Here is a 21771-nt window from a genome sequence, read left to right on the forward strand (position 1 = left end):
CAACAACACCTCCGCTGTCCAGGGAGTGAGAAAATGATGAAAATTGCACATTTTGTTTTTTGATGCAACTGTGCAGCAACAGATCGACACGGATGGATTGGTGAAACTGTTATATTTTTCGTTAAGATGCATGATACGATCTGAACACATTTGGTATGGTGTAATGAATAGCAGCAATCTGATGCTGGAGAGCACAATAAAACATGATTAAAGCTCTACTTTAGACATAACTAGAAAAGATTACAATCAGATAAATACTACATAGTCTTTTTCATTAATTTTCTAACAATACTTTCAGTCTGTTACTTAGATTAGATGCATTACTTACTTACTAATCCGGTACTAGATCCGCTTCGTGGTCCATTGCATGTGCTCTAAATGTTAGATCGGTTTCAAGGCGATTAGGTACATCCATTCAGTGGCGGGTTTAACGGTAAGCAAACTAAACAATTGCGGGGGGCCTTGAGCTGACGGGGGCCCCGAGCTGACGGAGGTCCCAAACTGAGACAGGTCGAGAGTTGAGGACTTACCTTTTTCAGGAAGCGGGTTAGGCAAAAATTGGAATAAGCAAGCTACGCAGTAAGCAAGGTAAAATCCGAGATAATTTCATAAGACAAAGTCTACTGATCTACTGTTCTAAGAATGCCCCGATCTTGGGCTAGACCATTCCGCGCCAGGAGGCGAGCACAGCAAATGTGTGCACAATTGTTCGAGCCAAAAAGTATGAATCTGTTTTAGAACCCTTCAGTGCATTATTTGATTGCAATATGAGTATTCAACGCAGATCCCAGTCGTAAAAAGAACTTATAATGATGATATTGATGTACAAATGCGAGGTGATGAATTAGAACATTACTTACATTTCAAGAAAGATAAGGACACAATTCAAAGTTCAGAACTGAACATTCAGGAAATGCATAGAATAACAAGACGCATTGTTACGCTTTTTTTTTTCTAAATATTGAGATATTATTGAAAATTTTCTTCACCATCCCAATGTCAAATGCTTCAGCGGAAAGATCGTTCTCCACTCCATAAAACGTCTAAACTATATTTGAGGAATACACTAGGAGCATAAAAGCTAAACAATTTAGCACTTTTGTATGTAGAGCAAGATTTATTAAATCAACTAGATACAGAGAAAATTATTCAAGAATTCGCCATTAGCAAAGTCAGGCGCAAACATATTTAACTCATACTTATAGAACAGTATAATATTTGAAACATTATTAAATACAGTTGCAAATGATGTCCAAAAAGAATAGAATCATTTTTTTTCTTTTCCTTTAAATGCAGATTTAAACTTAAAAAAAAAAATAAAATCAATAAGTTTGAAAATAATGGAATATTTGAATTAAATTAAGGAAAAACATGAACTACAGGTATTTCCCATATTTTTCAAATAAAACGTAAGATATATTTAATAATACAAACATTTTTATTAGGGGCCCTAAAATTATTGTTGCTCAGAGCCTCCGCATTCCTAAATACGCCACTGCATCCATTAGGCGTCTTAATTTGGTACTTGTATCATTGACGAACTTGAAAAACTTACAACAACAAATGACAAATGAACGCTTCACTTCAACATACTCTTCTAATAGATCATAGAATATACGATTTTAAATAATACGATCATTAAATTTTAGCGATTACTTTGAAACTTTTATAGTTAGGTTCTCTTTTATCGTTGTTTTAAGAAACCTGTAAACAAGTATATGACTTAAACCTACTTATTCATAATGCATCATATTAATATTGAGCTCATTTTCTCTATTTATTTTTGCTTACTCAATCATTTGTTCTATGTTATTCGCACCAAAGTAAATCGTAGTACAACCTTTGCACGATTTCTACCCAATTCAAGCGTGACTAAATGCAACTGCATCAGCAATTATGCTTATTGTTTGTACAGCGTGTCTCTTTGCACGAATGCATCAACGCTCGGGGTCTTTGATTAGGACAAAAAGCAACAAACGTGTGATTACTAAATTGTATAACCTTTGAGTTTCATTCATTTCGTATTCGTTCATAAATCGATGAGTGACAGGTAATGAATTTTTAATAAATCATTCGCTCACTGTTGAACGATTACCAACGGTTCTATTCTCGGGCTTAGTCACGTACGCTCAAGGGCAGCGTTTTAGTTCTTTCTTTTGCTAAGGAGACTGTGCTGTATGCTGGCGACGTGCTTGGTGTAATATATTACCCACTCTGATAATCTGAATGCGCCGACAATGACTGTCAGGAAGTAGTTATAAATGAAGTAATTGTTGCCGCTAGAATGGATTCCGACAACAAATGATTATTTTACCACTACGTAGCTTTACTAAAACAACTACAATTCTTCTACGTTTTAAAGAAATTTTAGAGTTCAATTTCCGATCGTAAAATACACTCATTTGAAGAGAACAACTTCAGCTGCTTAACATGCTACTCTCAGCCCGAGCGACCATAATCTTCAGGTCACGATCGTTTCATTAAATTGCTGTCATCTCCTTTCTTTGTAGGCCCACTTTCTTCGATTCGTTTTGCTACCCAACCTTTTATGCTGCGAAACAGTGACCTGGTTCGGGTTTTTTTTTTTGCTTTGCCGCCACCGTTGCATTGTGAAGATGTCAATTTTCGTTCCCCTGCGTTTGGGGGTTAGAGAGCCTGGTGTACCGGAACAATGTCATGGGGTTGTTTCCGCTGCTCATCTTCTGCACGATTAATCGAAATGGGCAATCTCGATGGGTGGTTTGACATGCGCGCGTCGTCTTCCCAGCGCTGTGAACGCAGCGATGATTAGTGCAATGTTCCTGCAAAAACCTTTTCATTACAAATTATTTTTTTTTAGTTGAACTGAAATATGCAATATACAATCCTACGTATTTTAATGCCACTGGAATTAGCAAACTCTCGTACGGCAAACCCCATCTCGAAATGGCACCCTGGCATGCTACCGAACGGGAACAGGAAGTAAAATCACGCCACAGTCGAAAGGACTGATTGCATCGGCTGTGGCATGCAAGTAAACTAGTTTACGTCCCATCAAACACAACGTTACCCTTACTGCTAATGTGATTATTAGTACTCCCGTCCGTACTATCACGGGCCCCGGCATGAGTATGCGCTCCTTCCTTGCACATGAAATCGCCACAAATAGCGCGTTAGACGGCAAGATAAGATGGGCGCACTCGATCGCGTCACCGCATCAGGAAGAAGTATGCACCCGGTCTCCGTTCGGTGTCAGAGGGCGGCTGGTAGAAGTAACGGCAGCAGCCTGCAGCTTATCACTCTCACGTCACTCACAACGTGGATGGACGTTATAGTGGGCAAGTTTTTTTCCACGCCGATTTCCATCAACTGTGAGTCAACTGGTCCGTATCGGTACCGCTTTTCGCTGTATTATGTCGGAGTTTATGCTTCGGTGTAGCGTGTAAGTGATGTGGCGCTAGGATTTTGATTATTTTTGTTATTGGGTTTATAAGTAAGTTCACACGTTCCAGGAAATTTATTGTTATGGTGTGGTAAGCATCCTAATGCCAGTAGAGGTATTATGAGCTCCCGAGTGATCAAACTATCTGCGGGGAACGAAATCGAGTCCAATCGATTTGTTTGAAATATTTTTTTTAGAGAAAAACTATCAGAATATGAACCTAGCAGCGAATCAACAATTCTCCATCATGACAAAGAACATTTTCATGTTATTGATCCGGTCTTGTATAGGATCTTCTATATCAGCAACAACAATCTCAAGAGGTCAACCATTTCTACCTTTATTCGACCTTGCTTTTCCCATAGCTGAGAAATTAGTCCTGCATACGAGGGATTAGTCCAATTGGGATTTTGGACCAGTCCTGTCGTGTGATGACCGGCGCAGCTACCAACACACCACTGGCCCCACCTCGCAGTGGATAATAAATTGGGAAATCTACCTCTCTAGCCATGTGGCCCATACTTGGCACCATGCAACTACAGAAAATTGTTTACAAAATGCTTCTTTTCAGATGAGTGAATCAAAAACCGACTCGCTTGTTTTTGGGAAATTTGGAGGAAAAATGCTATGGGTAACTTTTTAACAAAGAGCTTTTTAATTAAAAGAGCCTTTAATGTTCATTTGAGTTTTGTTAAGACGTGCTTTACAAATTGTGTATAAAAATATTGCTTTCAAAGAAATGCCTCCCTTCTCACGGTATCTCGCCCATGACAATTGTTTCATAGACCTTTCAGAGTCCCGCACATGCACGTCCATAACCACCGGTTTCAACTCATTGTGTTTGGCATCGAAAGCGAAAAGGAAAAACCACCGTGCAATGCTTTCGATGGCATCGGCCAACAAAAAAAAGAAGGTAGAAGCAACCAGCGCTACTACACATTACACCCGAACGACGCATTCATGTCTTGGCACTAAAACATCCCCCCAAAGGATAGGTAGGGCATTTGTGGCTATGATGGCGCATGCGGTATGTTATTGCGGCGTAATCATACCGTGTGTGCGCGCGCGCGCCATCATTCTCTCTTCCCTCGCCACGCCACCACGGTCAGTCGATGATGTTGTGAGGGTAACGCCGAAGACGCACGCTGGAGGCGCAAGTGTAGACGAGCAAAACAACCCCCGCGCACACCGTACGGAGCAAGCACTCCCCCCTCCTATTCCAAGGAGAAAGTGATGAGGAACCGCACTATGGTCGAGGTGGTTCGCCTCTAGTATATTTGTACCAGCGCTAGACAAACACTCTACCACGCCAGTTGGTCGAAGGGCTCCAAACAAGGGCTCCCCTCCCGCAGTGGTGGCGCAGGCAGGCGAACATGCAGGGTGTTGGGTTCGTACCTTCGATACATTCGTGTGGTACAAGAAGTTACCCGAGCGATGCTACTTCGGCTGGGGTGTACCGTCGTGATTGGAGCGAATTATGAAATTTCCGGTTTTCATTTTCCTGCGGGTCATCGTGGTCCACCGTAAGACGCTGGGCTTTTAGGTACCCCACCCGGGGTGGTGGTAGTGTTTTGTTTTTGCCCACTGCGGGTTAAGAAGCGAGGACACCGAACGAAACAGCTCGGGAATGAATTCCGGTTTGGGAGTTGACTCGCTCGCGATCGTTTCTTTAGCATTCATTCACAAGTTTCAACGAACGTTAGATTGTATATTTGATACAGGGATCGTTAAATCGTAAAATAAGAAGCATTATATCACATCCAATGCATATACGTAGCCTGATGATGTTTCACAAATAATAATATTTTATAAAAGCTGAATGTTGTTTTCCATCCGTTCCCCTACAAAACCATCTTATAGTGAGCATTGACAATTGATGTGAATCGACAGTTGATTTAGTACACCGAAAGTCTTGGTTCGAATCTCATCTAGATGTTGCTCCCATTAAAGCTTGAAGCAACATACAGGTAGTGCCCGAGATACTTGGTACCTCTTATACGCAGAATCAAAGATACGTTCGAAATTTGACAGATGAATTAATTTATAGCACAAAATGTAGGCAAAAAGGTGATAATTTGGTCGAAAATACCTTCCTTTCTCATATAAAACATTTGGTTTTATTTGATTTTAATCTATTCTTTCAAAAACGCACAATTTGTTGATTATATTAAGTGCAGAGAAGGAAGTCGTCTCAGTGACTTTGAAGTATAAACGAAATTGCACCAGGATTCGACTTACGCTGTTTTTTCCGGATTATAGCTGTCCTCTATCACAGCGTATCTCGGGAACTGTCTATACTTATCTCCAAATACAGGCTGTTAGGGCTCCAAATACTGTGGTACGCTGTTAGAGTACCTCACTTAGGTAGTTTAGCAATTAAGGCGATGAAATAAAACATTAACAATAATTACAAATAAATGTTTTATATGTCACAAAGAGGCATTTTCGAGCAATTTTTCACCCTTTTACTAAATACTTATACTAAATACAGGCAGTACCCGAGATACGCGGTTTTTGGAAGTAAGACAACTGAGCTAGTTTATAGCATAACATCGAAGCAAAAAGGTGAAAAATTTGTCGAAAATAAAACTCTGTGTCATATAAAAAATTTGTTTTTATCTTATTTTATTGTATTCTTTCTAAAAATCATCTGATTCGCTGAATAAATGAAGTGCAGATAAACAAGTCGACCCTGTGACTTTGAAGTATAAACGAAATTGCACCAGGATTCGGCTTACGCGGAAATTTGAGTTACGCGGATTTTTCCCGCGTTATAGCGGTCCGCTATAATAGCGTATCTCGGGGACTGCCTGTACTAGATACTATTAGATACTAAATTTTGTGTTGTAAACTTACTCTGCTGTCAAATTTCCAAGAAACGCGTATTTCCGAATTCGCATATAACAGCAACTGCATATCTCGGGGACTGCCTGTACATACTTAATAACAAGTCTAGTAATTTCATTCCATGACAGGGGTGCACGATGCTTTGAACTGGGACGTTAAGCCAAGAAGAACTGAGAGAAAAAAACTTCTTGTGCAGCGTGAAGCTACCGTAATTAAGCAAGCCATAAGCATGATGATGCTCCCAGCGTAATATGTCCTTGGTTTACGACGTCTCCAAGTGCAAAAATGGTCAAGTGCGAAATTGGACAGTAAGTGATATAATCACTTAGGAAAATTATTCTTGTAGAAGGATATACTTAATTGCAAGCTTCATGGGGTGTGCGTAGTTGACCTTCCAATGCAGATGATGCTTGTGGTGGTACATGAAAAAGAGAACACTATCGTGCAGCCATCAGCAGACTCGTGTATGCAATTACGTTTTGTTCTATGTACTGATTATTTCATTGCCTTTAACAGTGCTTCAATTTTGCAAAGCTATGATTAACGAGAACTTGGCTTTTTACTGGAGATCTCAGAAGAATTCATCTTATTCTTGTTTTTTGTTTTGCTCTGTACAAATCCATTCATACATCACATGAATGAATGATTGTTGACTTCCATTCTATCTAGTTCCCTATCTCAAAATGCATTTTCTTCTTCCAACCCCAGTGCAACTGTCAGACATACCAAAACAACTCCATTGCACAATGCAGACTGCTCCTATCACACTGGCAAGCAACACCGATGTTCACAGTGCATCTTGTTCCGTTGGCGGACTATGGATGGATTCGTTTAAATTATTCTTATCAACAACTTTTCCTTCCGCCTCCCTGCGTGCCAGTTCCGAACAACCGAACAATCCAATCAACAACAGATCAACCATCTCCTTTGTTCCTCGGTCCCATCTTCAACAGCTCAAATCAGTTCAAATGGTTTAACACGATTATACCACACCACCGCATACGGCACCGGCAGGCGCGAACTCCCGGGCCAAAGGTCTTCCGATGTGAAGTGATCCTGATCATTTCAATCACCGAGCATAATTTTTATGACCACAAACAACATCAGGTCTCGCAGTACACGGTGCGGTCACGCGTTTGAATGTGATGATGGCTTACTGTTATTGTTGCGCCATCGCGCTCACTAGCCCGATAAGTAGTACATCCTTCAGCTGTCCGTTCCGGGAGGTGATGGATCTCAAAAACATCAACTCGGACAACGTGCGGTGTTGTGGAGGTACTAACAAAAATAACCATCAACAACCATGAAGAACATCATATCCTAGTGATCGCGGACAACCTTCCCTTGTCGTGCGCAGTGTCCTACTACTTCCCCACTTTGAACTTCTATTTTGCTGTGTATAAATAGAAACCTAACCCGATAATGATGCTCCTCCATAAGTACACTCCAATTCTCGCCAATGATGACAACGTGGAGCACACACGCTCCATTTTTGGGGTCGAGCATGCTGTCGTGTACCGGCTTTGCGATCGGCCACAAACATGCACCAAATAGCGCTATCTTAAACGACGATAATCACCCACAAGATGTCCACCGACTATGTGCACCCATCTCACCCCATTCGTATCCGTACGTGCTTAATCAATTGGAGCGAATGAATAAATGTGAAGATAGTTGGACAATTGGACACGACACCGCATTATACGCGCCTGGAACGCAACGGTACGCGGCGTTGGAGGTTGGCAAGGGTTTGAATGTTTGGCAGCACTGCTGTACGTGCCGTGAGTTTCATTTTCACCTCCAAGGCACGGAAGAGTTGCTTTCTATCGGTAGCTTTTACACTTTCGTAATGCATGACATTAGTCATTATTTTTGGGCCATATTATAATACAACCTCTCATTTCAATTAGCCTTTGCCATGTTTGTCACAATGTCATGCTTATTCCAATTTGCATACAGAGGTACCGTGTATTGACCACTCGACAGGAGCATTGCGCATGCTGTAAGGACATATCCGGGATTACGAAACGTACACTTTCTTTTAACTGTTTATTGGGCGGCTTCGGATATCAGGTGTACGTAATAGGTTAATAGTGAATATCTAAGCTAGGATAGAAAAGTAACATGGAGTAAAATTTGACGATTGTCTCTCGGGCCGTAGTCGAATGTCGCTGGCCTAGTAGACGGAAGTTTAAGGGAACCTTTGGGAAGTGCTAATAAACTAAAGAACCAGAACTTGAGAAACTAGAGAACCATCATTACTTGATATGTAACCTGCCTCTTCACATACTTAAAACAAGCAAAGATTTGCGGATAAAAATTCGAGTGAGGTTAATTAATAATTCTGATGCATTAATTAATAATCAAATAAAAACCTAATCACTTTCCACTTTTCAAATGTAATTCTTATAATGATTCTAGTAGAGGGTCAGTAACACTACTAAATACTAGAAAGTACAGTGGCGGATATGAAAATAGGGTCATAACTTCATGAAACACATCGTTGTATAATTGATTGGACAATACTCTTTTTAGATTAATAATGGAAAAGACTAAAAATATATTTCACTACAGCAATAGTCCTGATCATTTATGTTATTATTAGTTATTATTATTATTTGTTAGTTATTGATAGTTATTTATACCTTATTAAACTTATTTAATTTCTTTGAAACTTAATTCCTGAGCCCTAATACCAAATTACAATACTTCTCAAAAAAGAAACCATAGCCCAGTTGTATTTATCTAGAACCGAGATCATCGGATTTTCATTAAATAATTTCACCGATATTTTTCATAGATCGAATGAATAATCTTCATTGAAAAAAATTCTGAGAACAGAGCGAAACTAATCGTGGGAACAAAAAGGCATAGAGTTTGGTAAAACCCCAAACCCAATGGAATATCATTTGTATCAATAAGATAAAAAGTTTAGCAGGCAGTACGTCTCCCATTAAGAATTACTACATGAAAATATAACTTAATGAGAGATTTTTTTGTGAATTTGATATTGTGAATTTTAATTAAATTAATTATTGTGAATTGGGCGATATTGTGAATTTTAATGGTCTTTAATAGTTATAACAGACTTTAATTTATATCGTTTTACCTTTGCCCTTCTTTATAGACCTATTGTCTGGGGAAGCAACAGGTTAGGATCTGGTCACAGAGTTGATTTTCAAAGATTGTAGATTCTAAGCTTGTTGTTAGCATAAAAGCAAATGTTATTCTAATTGAAAACAAACTGCTGATGGCTATGAAGGACCAGAAAATTCTGCAAAAGATGTTCCAGCGTATTTCAGTTAACTTAATCAGAAAATTAACGAACTGTTATGCCAAAAATTATGGTGAGTTTGACAAAGGTCTTATGTCACTGTTCACCACTTGTGCATTGCTTGCTAGAAAAGTCACCTAGTCCTACTATCATTCGACACCATAACAGCACCTAACGTGTCCAGTGAGTCTATGTGGCGCTTAGCAATCAACCTCTTTCATTGAATCATCAATTCATCGTGAATTTTCACAGAAATCTGTCAAAAAGAAAAGCCTTTCATTCGCTTCTATCTTTTTGAATTGAAATTTCTCATCGGTATAATGAAAACTGTCAGATAAACTAAACTTCTGCTGTCGTAACACATCCCCGAGCTACAGTGCGAAAGCAGATGCAGTCGAATGATACGTTTGTGGACCCATGGTGTGTCTCATTAACGCTGACCGGTGTCATTAAATGCGATTCCATTGAATTTGGTGTTGCTTTTCGCTCTTGAATTCATAATCAAATTAGCAAATTAGCGTAACACTTCGGATGCTTGCAAGCTTGCAAGAGCAACAACCAGACCAAATTCAACCGTGATTGAAATTTGGTCATCATTCCGTTTTTTTTTGGTTGCTTTTTACACGATTTGTTGGGGGTGTACCACCCCTACATACTTGAACCGATGGTGGCCCATAGCTTTAGGCATGAAACGGAACCGTCGTGGGGTGGAGTGATGTGGAGGGTGTTTGATTTGGGGTTTTATAATTACTGCAACCATGAGTAACCGGTGTTCAGCGCTGGTAACCTTGAGAAAAACGGTAGCACGGTATACGGATTGGGCACCACGATCATTCCACGGCTGCCGTAACCTGCCTACCCTGTCCGGCGTGTCGGCGGTTGTGGTAACGTTAGCTCATCCGAACGAGAGGTGAAATCCAATGCCAAAAGCACAAATGCGCCCAGTCGTCGGAGAGGGCAGGCTGGGAAAAAGCTCCTGCACGGAAATTGAGGTAACGTTTTAGTGCTCGAGTTTCTGTGGTCGCTTGCCAAATGCATTCGCGCTATTGCAACACACAGCCCGCAGTTCATCTCATTTGGCCGGCATTATTAATTGGGTGACCGTGACCATACGTACTAGGGGTTGCATCGAGCGATGGTTGCATACATTATATTTGGGAGTAAGTTAGGTATTCCTAGCGCATTATTTTAGTTTAATATATTTTAAGACGTTGATACTTATCTGCTTTGTTATATTTATATGAACTATCACAAGCGAGAAGCTACACAATGTTGCGTTATTTCGTTCTCACAATCAACTTAACCGATCTTAGGTGGAAGTCAGTGGAAGCCCTGATGTAGGACTGAAGATATTCTTAGGTGCTATTTAACAGATGCATAAAATAAAATGTCATAAAAAGATTACCTGAGAACTGACATTAATTTCTGACAAGAATGGCCCATTTTCACCACAACACGAACGACAATGCATCAAAGTATGCTGCAGTTTTACCACATTTTTACATCCCAAATGCTACAACAGCATAAATTGGTCTAAGGAAGCCATTTTACTGCCGATTGTGTTTTGCACACGCTTTCATTGTTGGTCTTTTGAGGTTTACCCCAAAACAAGCACACGTGCGCACACATGAGTTAAACAAATTGAATGCCACAATGCATCCCACAATTGACTCAGTGTTTGCTTCTTATTGGTTGCGCCGTCGTCTCGTTTCGACAGTTACGACCGGGTGAATAAGATCTTAACTGCACACAGTAACTGTTCGTTTCGTTGTTTTGACGTGCGTCGTACAGATGACGTGCGTGCTGAAAATACAAACCGCGTCTAGTGCGACGAGAATCAGTAAAAACAAAACCCCCACCCTCTAAACCGTTTGATTATTCCTGCAGCAGCAAGTGATGCTATTTGTGACGAAGTGTGCTCTGCAGGTGTCGGTTGTGTAAACGCAAGCACTGGACTCATAAAGGAAGTTATTGAGAAAAGTAATGAGCTGCACAGTAAACCGGAATGTGGTTTAAAAAGTGTGAATGTTCTTTGTTGCGAGCGTCAGTTTATTGGACGATCGTGTTCTTGTCAGACTCGCTTAATCTTGTAGAATGCTAGTGTTTCTAATGATAAGTAATAATGAAGTTGACTTGCTGGACGTACATGTACTTGTTAATTTATTATAAATTTTCCATAAATACTTCTTTTTGAATAATGTGATTTAAGAGTTGTGTTGATCTCTTCACGGAGTAATCAGGCTTGTTCTATTTTTCAACATGCTCTAACGTAACCATGAGCACCGTGTCGTATCAGAACCACAACAAAAACTGGTACGGGGTATTTCCCAACTCCCCGAGACACTTCATTAGTATTCACATCATGGGAGGATGCATACTTATCGTTTGTACCGCGCGACATTCAAAGGCAACGGAGCCATCGCCAACGGTCGCCATTAAATGTGGTTGGTGCCGCGTAATCAGAACGGTTGAAACCTCAGCCGCGAGAGCCTTGAGAACACAAACCAGAACCCGACAATTGATGGCATCCGGCAGACGTAATACGATCGATCGGTTTCGATCGAAGGGGGAGGGTGAAAAAAACATGATGACGCACCAGCTAGATGCTGGATGCTGTTTATGCAGTAATGGGTTTGTAATTTGAGCGTCCTGTTCGAATGACGCTCGACGCCCAAGTCGCCAGTGCGCCGTCGACACGCTGGCGCTTCCAGTGTGATAGGATGTTTATCGCAATAGGAAACGAGACAGCCTCCAGCTTTCTTCTGCTGGAAGACACATTCACCCGATGACGGTCCCGATAGTTTCAGTTCCAGTGGGTTTTGCCTATATTGGATACGCAGGGACGTCTGCCGTTAGAGCAGCAAGGGACTTAGTTGCAGTACGTACCCTGCTTATTCCACGTTCCGATATATACGCTCGCAATCATGCATACATTAGTGTCGTCATTGTGTTGTGGTTATTGCTTATCATGCTGTAGCTAATTGCGGAACAACAACAGCTCCCATCTAACTTCCTTTCACGCTTGTATTGCCTCATTGCAGAGATCAGTTACGCAGCGGACGGTGACCGGGGCTGTTCGGTGTTTAGGCTCCAGCGCACAACTAGGAAGACACGTGCGTGCTCCGTACCTACGGCGGCTTACAGCAGCTTGGCGGCGCTATACGTGACAAATACGTGCACCGATCCCGTGGCCCAACATGGCTTCCACGCTAATGTTCTGGAACAAGCAGAACTCCAACTCCAACCAAAACGGAAACGATGCCAAGAACACAAAAAACGGCCGCAACTGGTTGCACGCGCCAGATGTGCTCGTCAACGGGCACGTCGCTTATCTAGTCAAAGTAAGTTGCGCTTTACCCACTACCTTCACCACAACCATTCGCCCCAGAGTTGTAATCTGCTGTTCTTTGTTCCTTTGCAGTACCTCGGTAGCACTCCCGTGGAGCAGCCAAAGGGTATCGAAGTTGTCAAGGAAGCCATCCGGAGGCTGCAGTTCACACAGCAGATGAAGAAGGCAGAGGGCGGTGGTAATGTGAAGACGAAGAAGGTCGAAATCACCATCAGTGTGGACGGTGTAGCAATACAGGTTGGTAGAGTTGCTAGTTGCTGGTTGACCGTACCGTACGTGCCATATCAATGACCACCATACTTATACATCTTCACCGTCCACTTGCAGGAACCACGATCACTGACTATCATGCACCAGTTTCCGCTGCACAAGATATCCTACTGCGCGGACGAGAAGGGCGTTAAGAAATTCTTTAGCTTCATCGCCAAAACCGGCACGGCGGCAACGACCACGGCTTCTATAAGTTCTGTCGATGATACGAACAGCTCGAACAACTCCACCACCAGCAACGGTACTGAGGACCGGCACGAATGTTTCGTGTTCATCTCGAACAAGCTCGCCTCGGACATAACGCTCACGATCGGGCAAGCGTTCGATTTGGCCTACCGGTTCGTAATCGCTGCACCAAACTTGTGCAATAAAACAATACGATTTTTGTAACACTCGAATCCCCCATCCCCACATTCGTTCACAGGCGTTACGTCAGCGATAGTGGCAAATCGCTTGAGTCGGTCAAACTTCTCGCGCAGAAAAAACAGCTGGAACACACGATCACCGCCTACCGGCAACGGCTGCGTGATCTATCGGAGCTGGTATCGAAAGCGGAACTGGAGAAACTGCTGCTGAAGATGGGCCTCAGAGATATTTGTGATGTACCAGCGCTAGAAAATGGTGTCGAAGGCCATAACAATTACAGCAGCAATAACAACAACATTAACAGTAACAACCATAATGTCAATGGCAGCAAGACGCCGGATTTGGGTGAGATAAAACTGCCAGTAATTGTTTTCTTTTTATCGATCACAATATTTATATCTAATTGATTTGTTGCAGGCATTGATGTCTCGTTACCGAACAATGACGATCAACTGTTGATCGAAACGTCACCAAAACACTTTGCACCGATGGTACCGCCGAGAAACATTCAGAATCAAGTAAGCCAAACATTGATGCTTGGTTTGAGAATAGTAATTTACACGTGGTTTGTATTCTTGACAGATTAACAACACGCTAGAAGCACTCAAACCATCGGTCGGTACGAAGCTGGAGGGATTGCTTCTGAACTCAGACTCGGACAGTGATTTCGATCCGCGTGCACCAGACACTGACTCGAGTATCTCCACTGGTGGCGGTAACAAGATCAGCAACGATCTGTTCGGCTTTGAGCCACCAAAACCTGCGAATGCCACCCTTGGTCAGCAGCTTTTTGGCAGTGTCACCAACAACGGTCACAACAATGGATTCACCAACGGCAACGGTGCTGTCACGAACGGATTTGGCGCTCCGAACAGTCCTCCTCCCATTTGTAAGCGTTGGTCCGCTTTATTTCCAGCAAGACGAGTAATTTATATTTAATTTCCTTTTAGTGGCTCCTCCACCAGCGAAGTCCGCTCCGCGACGAACGGTACCACAGAGCAACGGAACAACCAACGGAAGTAGCGCGTACCAGGACCTATTCGGATCGGTACCATTTAATCCGCAGGGTAGTGATGTAAGTATTGTGCGTTGCCGGTAAACGTATATATTTTTTTTAGGAAACAACAATACATACCAGTCAGTATTCAAATTCTTCTTGCCTAGGGCAGGACAAAGTACCTCTCGAGTAACATTTCCTCGCTAACTCCTTTACTAACTCTCGGACAGGATTCGACAGCAACGACGGAAGAATCGTCCTCCCATATGCTAAACGATCACACGTGCTCCGTCAACTCGGCCAACCTCAAATCGGGATTCGGTCCATTCGCGCAAGAGGTGAACGTACTGAGCAAAAATTCGTATCATCTCGATTCGATCCTTGCGTACGGTGCGGGTTGCAACGGGTCGGGCGCTTTTAATGAACCAACCGTCCCAACCAGCAACACCGCCGGAACCGCTGCAAATCTGGCCTCTAAATTGAATCCGTTCGCGGCGGCCATCCGCAACAGCAATCCGCTCGCTGCCGTGCAGCACAAGGCCGCCGCATACGACGTGTTCAAAAACGCGAGTGATAAGGAACGGTTAACCACTAATACCGGTACGGTCTCACAGCCTACATCGTTCGATGGGGACGATGGTGAAATGGCACACAGTGCTAACATTACGGCCCCTGCGGCCCTTGCATCCGATACCGACACTAACCAATCGGTTCACATCTCATCCGGTCCGGTGAACGAACAGGCTCACGCTTCTGAGGCGCTGTTTGAAGATTTTGCTTTATCGGCTTTTAACGAGTTTAAGAAAGATTTAAGCATCAACAGCCGCAGCGTGAAGCGTCAGTCCTCGTTCCAGCAGGACCGTCTTCATAAGCCATCGCTCGGAACACTTAAATCCATCGGTGGTAGCCTCGGGGATGCTAACTATAGTGGTGGGGTTCGCTTGCGCCGGGCCGGTGGTGGCCCCGTGCTACTCCAACCCGAGATGAAGGTAACGCGTTGATGCATAGCCTACCCCACACGGTGCATCAACGTACATGTCTAGTTTGTGTCGCGCTGTTTATTGCTGTTTATTGTCGTTGTAGCTGTACTGTCTTCGTAAAACAAAATCATATGTTAATGTTAATGTTAATTGTCATTAACTACTCCATAAACTCCATAGAATGTATTAATCACCGCATTTACATTCCGTTTTTTTGTTGTTGTGTTATAATTAATATTTCATGTGGATTTACTAATTAAGTGTCCTCGATCGTCACATCGTGTGTTCTTTTGTCCGCAATATTTTTTTCGTGTTGTTGTCGTCGTCGCGTGTGTTCGTCTATATGCCTAACCGAGTAGCAAAACCAACATTGGAATAGCTTATTTATCAACCAACTAATATACTCCTTTTTTTCTCTTCTCACACACTTCCAGACGACCAAGAACGGTTTCTTTAGCTCCGACGATGTGTTGGATACGTTCGATCCGCTAAAGAAGTAAATTCAAACCATCGTCCATCTGCAATCATACGATCTTCGCCAATCTCGTGTCGTGTCGTCATCGCAGGCAAACTGTTTCGAACAAGTAACGCATCATTTAGACAGTAAACCAGCCAACAACCATGGCGTAATGTGCGAAACAGTTGCAACCGCCCCGCACATAGCGCCCGGTGAATCCGGTCGTAGACGTTACGAGAATGTTTAGAACCGTGTTTGTGTCCGTGTGTTTATAATTTTGTTTTGTTTTGTTTGGAAATGGAGCGGCAAGCTTTTGCGTAATGTGGAAGTGAATTGTATTTTGTTATAGTAATTGTACGTACTCCGTTTAAGTAGGGACACGTTTTCTTCATACTTTGTTTTTTCCATTCTGTCTTTTTTTTCATTTTCTTTGGAGGAACTCGTTGCCGACCATAGCTTGGATAACATCTTTCTGATTTGTGTGTCCAAAAATAATCTTTGCAATATAATTAACGGTGCTTGAATTGGCAACATCCGCGTAAGGAGTGCTTGATCGCAATTAGAGTGTTGTATAGAACCAATGTGATGCCAAAAGAATTTTCATGGTGACATTATGCTGAACATAAAACATACGCACAATATTTTGCAAAGAAGTGTAGTAGAAAGGAGTGAAAGGGAAGTACTATCTGGCACAATGATCAATATTCCATTCGATACTTTAGTTTAGCAACGGAACGAGTTTAAGCTAGTAACAGGAAATATTCAATATACCATCAAGCGATAGCTTAATTTATACTTACTTTTAATCAAACACTAACGTAAAACGCTCTGTGGTAAAATTATCCTAAACGAAACATTCCCTCGATATGTGTAAATGATGATCTACGTGTTTCTTTATCGTTTCTCGTGTTTTCTATTCTTCGAATCTCCCGTCATTCCCGATTAGTGAATCAATTGGTGCATTAGAACAAACGTTAGTGTATGGTGTTGAGAATTGAAAAATTTCGTGATGGGATGAACAAAAAAAGGGAAAAGGTACAATTTTACATACATATTTCGCAACTTTGTCACAAAGCCAACTAGAGAGATGTAGAAAAAACAAAGCTTTTAAAAACAAAACACACTAATAGAATGTTATTGACGAGATAAATTGTTATGGAGCGAGAATTTGAAATTAATTTGCTAGTTTTTGTTGCTTTTCTCAAATGTTTGGATACTGTTCGACTTTAACGTTTCCCAAGTGTGCACTCTAGTGTGTTAGTACTTTGTAAATTTTTGTTATTTGTGCGTTTTTGACTCTCTCGATGTGTTGTATCATTTTTTGTTTCGAATTTTGCTTCTGTTTGTTTTCCTTTTTCTGTCCGGTAACCTTCGCCCACGTCTAAAGCGTTAGCAAAAAAAACCCCATCACGAAACGATTCAGTACTGTGACAGTATAATACGAACCATTACACATAGATATATAGAGGTACGCAATAATATATGTAATGCTAGTTGATAGATGCAGCGCAGAGAGAAAACTCGGTTCCAAATTGTATCACGGCCGGGTCGTAGCCAACGTTTTCCATTTACATTTTTGCTTTTCTTAACATACTGCGTGGTTAGTTTTGGTACGGCTATTGTGTAAACGAGCAAAACAGCATTCGGAAGGAATCAGTAGGGCCATTGTTATCGTAGTTGAGTAAACATATCAATCTATACATATGGAATTATAAATATAAACTTATGTTAGAAGAGTATGTAGCGAATAAACGAAAAAAAGAAAAAGTTTCGTAGTGATTATTGCAAAAACTAATAATAATGCAAGTAACATTAACAAGACATGGACAAAAGACAACATGAGAACGTAATTCATATAGGATTATAATTTTTTTTGTTATAATGAAAAGCGACTCACACGAGCGCGGTCCGACGGTGTATTAGTAGCAAAATCGCCCTTCACACGCCAGGACCGAGACAAAATCCCATCAGGACGTGATAAAAATAAGTCGATACGCGGCCTGACCGTTCTAACGAAATAAAAAAAGGCATTTTACACAACTAGCAGCCAGCCTGCTCAAACCTTACGTACAAAATGCTCAAAAAGTCCAAGAATTATCATCAATTACGGAACAGTGGCTAAAGAAAAAAAAACCGTTTCCTTTTCCCTAAACATTGCTAAATTATTCATAAACTTCCTTCACTGCACAGTTCGCTGCAGCAAGCGGGTAAAGTGTTTGCGGAAGTGGACATTTAACGGCTTACTACCGTAATCGACCGGAACTCTACCGTTGAATGGAATCGTTCGCGGTTCGGTCTAACGATGATAATAGTGATGCTTTCGATTTATCATGTCACTCGTTGCCCGTGGGATAAGTGTTATCCTGTTTGTGGTGGCTAAAGCAGTAAAACTGTTTGCCTCTTTCACTCACCATGATCATGATGATGGTGATGATGATGTTGTACATTGCTGACGGGCAATAATTATGCGAAATTTGTCGTTCTAGCAAACGGTACGCGGTACGGTTCTGTGGCCGAGATTAAACTGTACACGATCCTGACTGGAAGATCCAAAACGAAGCAGCAAAATAGGGAAAAAACAACAAATCATCGAGCAAAGAAGGCTGTTCGCATCGGTTCTATTTGTCTGCGGAGTGATTTGTGACTACGGAAACGAACCAAAACGGAAGAAAACTTTCCATGAAATGGTGCGGCAGAGTGTTATGGGTAAAGAAATGGTTATTTAGTGTTACATAGTGGGAAAAATGCATGCTCAAACATTTCAAATTCATTTCAATTATGCCTTTTTCAGGTATCAACCGTCTTCAATGTACGCTATTCAATTCAACGTTATCGATTTTATTTAACTTTTGTATAACTATTTATTATTTTATATATGTAATAATTTCCAGTGTAGTAAATCATTATGAAATACTTCGGTTTCATTGATTCGTAGAAGAACAAGAATTCAATGCATGATACAATACAAACGTTCGTAGCAAATTCGAATTTGATACGATAAGTTTATTTCCAAACACTTAGTTTAGTACAAGCCGTCCCTTAGTTCTTTCGGCACTGATTTCCTACTTAGCATACGCGTCACTTGCCAACTTTATGCACAACCCATCGTCACGTTCTCGCAGCCAGCATCGCCGGGTAGAATAAATATTAATCATATACACTCCCTTTGGCTCGTCGCACGGCATAGCGAATATCATTTCATGTTGGTTCCGCCTCTCAAAAATTATAACACGATAAATGAATTAGAAGCACCACCGCATACGGTCCCGTTTCCGCCACACGACCGGCCCTGCACTACCACTCATCGCTTAATATCCATCGCTGGCAAGCTGCACGATTCGACCAACTGTTTTTCTCTCCGGGACCCTTTTTTTGTAATGGGTTTGTTTTGTCCTTCTTTATCGCGATGCAGTGCATAATCAAGGACACGATAAAGTACGTCGTTTGATGATGATGATGATGATGCGGCTGATGATCTAGTGTTGGTTAAGATTTTTTTCTTAAATGCGTTGATTGACAGTTGGGTTTTGATTTCGTTCTAGCTTAGAAGGTCAATTCAGAGCACCCCTAAACTATCTTATTATTTTTGGTTTTATTTCGTTTTCCTAAAACGCGATTCGTTATTTATATGTTTTCTCGTGAAATTCATTAATTTATCAGTTGTAGTAATCTTTTAACACAATTGCTTTTCTTTATGAAATGTGTTCGATTTATTCGTTCAATTGGTTTGTATTATGTGATCTAAGAATGTTTTCTACCAAACTGTTTAGTTTTGTGTTTGATAACACATTTTAAACTCATTTTCATTTTTTTCATTAATATTATCAATTATTTATAAACAATTATATTTTCAACCGCAATTTAATAATTATTTTGCATTTAAAATTAGCTCTTGGTTTACATTACCTCACGTGCATTATGGCAGGCACAATTATTCTATTTATTTCAAATAAACGTTCATCGCATTTCCAAGAAGTTGTAACCCCCGAACCAGCGATGGCAGTCTATTACTAAACAAAGCGTTGTAACAATCATCTGCGATAAATGGTCCGTTTGGTTGACAAGTTCATTTTCCCCATTTCCTCTGTTTTCCACCGCCTAAGTGACACTTTAACACGAACGGGTTCTTCGGGACAAAACACTTTGTATCGTTTCGTTGCGCTTTTCGAGCCGAAACGAAATGAGAGTGTGTATTTGCTGCGTCAGTTTGTTACACGACCATTTGAAAAGGAAAAGAGTCTGCGGAACAGGAATGGCTGGCGAGTAATGCCCGTCACAATTAGAAACATCCGTCAATCACGGTGGAAAGCAGACACACAAATTTGCATTCTTTCAGCATTTTGTTTAAACCCCTCGTCGGTTAGGATGGATTTATGGTTTTATGCATTCATTCAAAGTTAAATGATTTATTCAATGATTCATGTTTTCGTAGTCAGTGAGTTTACTAAAAAAAAATGGTTAACCACAAAATGATAATAAAACCTAAACAATTTGCCTGCCAAGATCATCCTACCAAATGTAGTTATCGTCCTTATCATCAAACACAAAGCAAAATATGCTTTTCAATGTGGGTGTTGCGATCAGCATCTGTCGGACATAAATTCCATTTTCAGTTTAATGGCAAACAGAGTAAAGCTGTTCGTGTCCTCATGCGCTGGGGTTGGTAATGGGGTGCGAAAAACTGGGCGGTCAGTTTGAAACATTTCGCTTACACAATCAACTACAGATTTTGTTGCAAACGTTTAGTTTATCTTTTCCCTTCACAGTCGGAAGCTGTTTGGTTTTACATTGCTTTACTTTGTACTGGAATTGTTATACGTGTTTGTATACGGCAACTAACATCCCAGAAAGTCTTAATAAACTTCCTACCACGTGAATGTTATCGTGCTTAGAGAAATATCTAATAATTTTGTAAAAAATAACATAAATATTGCAAGATCTTATCCTGTAGTTTCATTGAAGCTTTGAGCTAGGAGCTTTAAACTGCTAGTGATTAATATCGTCTTGCTAACAACCATAATTGTATAGCTTTCATTGTATTGATATAATATAAGACTGAATCCGGGACAGTAACAGTACAATAAAATAAAATTAAATTTCTCATTTGTGTGTGTGTGGTTTTTATTTTCCATTAACTCATATCCTTTACTAGCACGGTGTGAATTAGGTTGACTTATAATTTTTAATTCAAAATGTATTCCAGCTTTATTAATTTTATAATATCCTATTTCTTTTACTAACATCGGTGTTATATAAATAAATATACAATTTTTATAAATAATATACTTTAAGAACCAGAACGTAAAACAATATTGTTGAAATAATTAATTATTTATGTTTTGAAATAATAAAACTAACAGGAAAACTAACTTCACCAACTTACTTGACTAATGAAGTAAACAGTACTACTCAATTCTTTCAACTTTTAGCAAGTACAGTGCATAACGTAACTTTATAATCGCTCTGTATTTGGGTACAACTTGAAAGGAAATATAGTATTGACATTGAAGTTCATCATTTCACTTCATCTCGTTTTAGGCCTACTACGCGTCCTTGACCGTGTTGACGGACTAAAAAGACTCTGCGGATTGGATCGTTCTATGTCTTACAGATGCTACTACTCATGACAGATGTCATTGTAACAGTTCTTTGACTGTCCTTCAATATAAAAGAAAGCCATAAATGTCCAAATAAGCTGCATTCATAACACAAGTTTTAATTATCATTCAAATAGCTATGTTATGTTTTAAAAGCTGTATTTTAAATATTTTAGTGATGATAAAACAAAAAATCATCATGAGTTCCACCTT

General features: G+C 40.7%; 1 protein-coding gene across 1 annotated transcript in view; it reads left to right on the forward strand.

Moving 5' to 3' along the window:
• LOC128301767 (PTB domain-containing adapter protein ced-6) overlaps positions 1–17426 on the forward strand; it is a 33543-nt gene extending 16117 nt beyond the window's left edge. The window contains exons 3-11 of the mRNA XM_053038394.1: positions 12584–12883; positions 12964–13128; positions 13219–13499; positions 13586–13872; positions 13945–14045; positions 14110–14416; positions 14478–14602; positions 14755–15513; positions 15939–17426. Of these exons, the coding sequence (XP_052894354.1) occupies positions 12740–12883; positions 12964–13128; positions 13219–13499; positions 13586–13872; positions 13945–14045; positions 14110–14416; positions 14478–14602; positions 14755–15513; positions 15939–16004 (2235 nt within the window). The 5' untranslated portion in view covers positions 12584–12739 and the 3' untranslated portion in view covers positions 16005–17426. The remainder of the gene's footprint in view (positions 1–12583; positions 12884–12963; positions 13129–13218; positions 13500–13585; positions 13873–13944; positions 14046–14109; positions 14417–14477; positions 14603–14754; positions 15514–15938) is intronic.
• The last annotated feature ends 4345 nt before the right edge of the window (positions 17427–21771 follow it).

Source organism: Anopheles moucheti, chromosome 3 (genome assembly GCF_943734755.1).
Source record: "Anopheles moucheti chromosome 3, idAnoMoucSN_F20_07, whole genome shotgun sequence".
NCBI lineage: Eukaryota > Metazoa > Arthropoda > Insecta > Diptera > Culicidae > Anopheles > Anopheles moucheti.